The 2,784-nt window shown below is 63.7% G+C and overlaps 1 protein-coding gene across 1 annotated transcript in view; it reads right to left on the bottom strand.

Moving 5' to 3' along the window:
* Window positions 1-2,544, bottom strand: part of EMIHUDRAFT_356802 (hypothetical protein) — a gene marked incomplete at both ends in the record, with an annotated part of 5,598 nt that extends 3,054 nt beyond the window's left edge. The window contains 5 exon segments of the mRNA XM_005766539.1: window positions 1,714-2,007; window positions 2,037-2,218; window positions 2,241-2,305; window positions 2,379-2,463; window positions 2,482-2,544. Of these exon segments, the coding sequence (XP_005766596.1) occupies window positions 2,211-2,218; window positions 2,241-2,305; window positions 2,379-2,463; window positions 2,482-2,544 (221 nt within the window).
* Window positions 2,545-2,784: the final 240 nt, after the last annotated feature.

The raw sequence follows: 2,784 nt of genomic DNA, 5'->3' as shown, positions 1-2,784 counted from the left end.
GCCTGTGGAAGCAGTAACGTGTCCTCCGACTCGATGAGCGACTTGATCGCCGCGATGCCCTTCTTGATGTCGTCGTAGTGGTCGGCGTCCTCGTCCGCCAACATCTCGGCCAGCGTGTCGTCGTCCTTGACGGCGTTCTGCAGCGCACCGTAGAGTTGGCGCGACAGAGTCACCGCCAGGTCCCCGAAGTACTTGTCGATGATGGCCGGGATGAGGCCGTCCGCAGTGCCGATGTTCTTGTAGCGCACGTGCAGCGCGACCGCCTCGGCCTCGCGCTCCGCGCCCGGCCGGATGGTGCCCACCTCGATGATGTCGAGGAGGTACTTGTGTTGCTTTGCCGCGGTCCGCAGGTTGCGGAACCACTCGTTGAACTCCCGCTCGGAGCTCTGTTTGTAGGCCGGAATCACCAGCTTGTCCGTCGACGACATGTTGTCGTAATGTCCCGGGGATCGTTGCCCCGCCGCCACCAACTGTGAAGGTCTTCAGTGACCACTCACAAGCTGTTCCAAGGCCCGACAGAAATGTACTGTCAAAACTTTGTTCAAACAAAAGTCCTGGCCCGCGGCCCCCACACCCACAATGACTATCAATCCAGGCTGCGGGTGAAGGGCAAAACCGCGCCGCTGCAGAACGGTTTTTGCAAAACCGCGCCGCAGCGGTACGAAACTGCGCAGATGCAGTCCAGGGGTGGTAAGGACACTATGTGTGTGTGTGTGGCCGTAGACTAGACGGCTGCGCGGTCGTCGGTCTTCAACAGCCCCCCATCCTCGCATCGGGTAGCGAGGCTGAGGATCTGAAGAAGCTAGACGACTCCTACATCTCCTACTATCGCGCGCACAATTGCGCAGCCTCCTCAAGGGTGGAGGACAAACATACAGGTGACTCGGGGAGCTCCAGGAGCGCCCATACTGCCGGTTGTCGACTACATTTGATGAAGGGGAAGTCGGCGTTTCCCCTCTGTGCCGTCCTAGGCGGTGTCGTTCATGATCTCCTTGCGGAACGACTCGAACTCCTTGCGCGGGAGCGGCTTGGTGAAGAAGTCGGCGAAGTTCTTGAGGCTCGAGCGGCGTGGCGCATCCGCTGCGGGCGGGTTGACGTTGCCGTCATTGGCCGGGTCTGGCATGATCACCACCTCCTCGTCGAGGGTCAGCCCTCCGGCGTGGTTGTCGGTGGTGGGGAGGAAGACGGAGTCGCCGCGGGTCACGTTGTTGTCGAGCGTAGCCTTGTCAGACTCGTCGGGCGTCTCGTCCGCGGTCACAGGCTCCGGCCACGCGCCCTCGATGTCCGTCGGGGTGAGGTCGGAGGTAGGAGCACGGTACTCGATGCCGTTCCAGAGCTCGTTGACGCAGAAGGTCGCCTGCGTGGTGGTGCCGATGTGCCCCTTGCGCGGACCCTCGGTGATGACGTACTTCCAGCCGGGCGAAGTGCGCGAGATGCCGAGGAAGGCCGCCATCTCGCCCGTGGGTGAGACACCGTTCGCCACAAGGTGGGGGGGCGACTTGACGATCATCTTGCACGTGTTCGACGTCGTCGAACAACGTTCGACCATGGCACTGTTCACACCGCGCGCGGACGGCAGTTCTGCGAGTCCCGCTCCGCAGGACTTTTGTAAAGCATGCTTGTGGCAAGTTACAGGCGCTAGTATCGACCTCAGAGACCCAAACCCGAATAAATAATTAAGGCTCAAAGTATGGTTGAACAACCGTTGAACAAACAGGTTGAACAACGAAAAGAGACTAGTGCGACCGCTAGACGGCGGTCTCCGCCGGCCCCAAGGCGGCCCAGCCCCAGTACCACACCGGCCACGTAGACCGTAGCGCTGGAGTTGGTCAGTGAGGCACTAGACGGGCTACGGAACCATGCGCGCGCCGGCCGGACAGGCTGCGCGCAGGGGCCGCGCCGCCTCGATTTCGCACCTCCGCTCCGCGGCCGGCTGAGGGGCTAGCTCGCCCGGCGACAAGCCCAGCCATCGCCCAGCGCCCCGTATCGACGGGGGGCACGCAAAAACCGCACCTACGACTAGGGTGAGCCCGTGAGGGCGTCGGTGTGGGCCGCGGGCGGGCTGCCAGGAGGGCGCGGGTGGGAGCATGGGAGATGCACCACCGCTCGACGAAGACGCGCCCGACGAAGCCCTGCTAGCGGAGGATGGTCGATCCTCACCTACTAGCGTCGGGCGTGTGCGAAAAAGAGCGCAAATCGGAGCTCAACTCGCGCGCGGCTGGGAAAGGGGTGCCACACCCCTCCGAAGGCGCCTCGCGAGGAGCTCTGCTGCCTCCAAACGCGCTCGGGCAGCACGTCGGCGCGCCTGCGGGGTGGGTAGAGGTGAAACTATGCTTGCTGACACGCGCATCCCGCACCACCCCCACGTCCGCGCGCACCATGCCGCCATCCCACCTCACAGCCAAGCGCCATCGCCGTCGGACGCGGCGACGCCGAGCGGTGGCCTCGCAGACGACGAGCGCGATGAGGCCGCCGCGCCGCCGGGGTGGCCGGCGCGTGCCAGCCGCTGGCCCGTCCAGCGTGGCGGGACCGGCTCGCCCATCCTGGCCCGCGCGCTTGCCGACGCGAGAAGATCGCGCGAGAGAGCAAAATGTGGCAAAAATGGCGCTGTGAGCCACCCTTCACGGCGACTTCACGTCGGAACGGGTCGGATCGACGACTCGCCGCCTGCACCAGCGTGTGCGCCTTGCAATCTATACAGAATCGATACTTGGTACGTCCTCTCAACGAGTAAAGTATTTGGATAATTTCACGCCCCGGCGAACTGCTAAAAAGCGGGAGCAG

Source organism: Emiliania huxleyi (assembly GCF_000372725.1).
Source record: "Emiliania huxleyi CCMP1516 unplaced genomic scaffold EMIHUscaffold_51, whole genome shotgun sequence".
Lineage (NCBI taxonomy): Eukaryota > Haptophyta > Isochrysidales > Noelaerhabdaceae > Emiliania > Emiliania huxleyi.
Note: the sequence above shows the minus strand (reverse complement) of the source record. Positions and strands in the feature narration are given on the sequence as shown.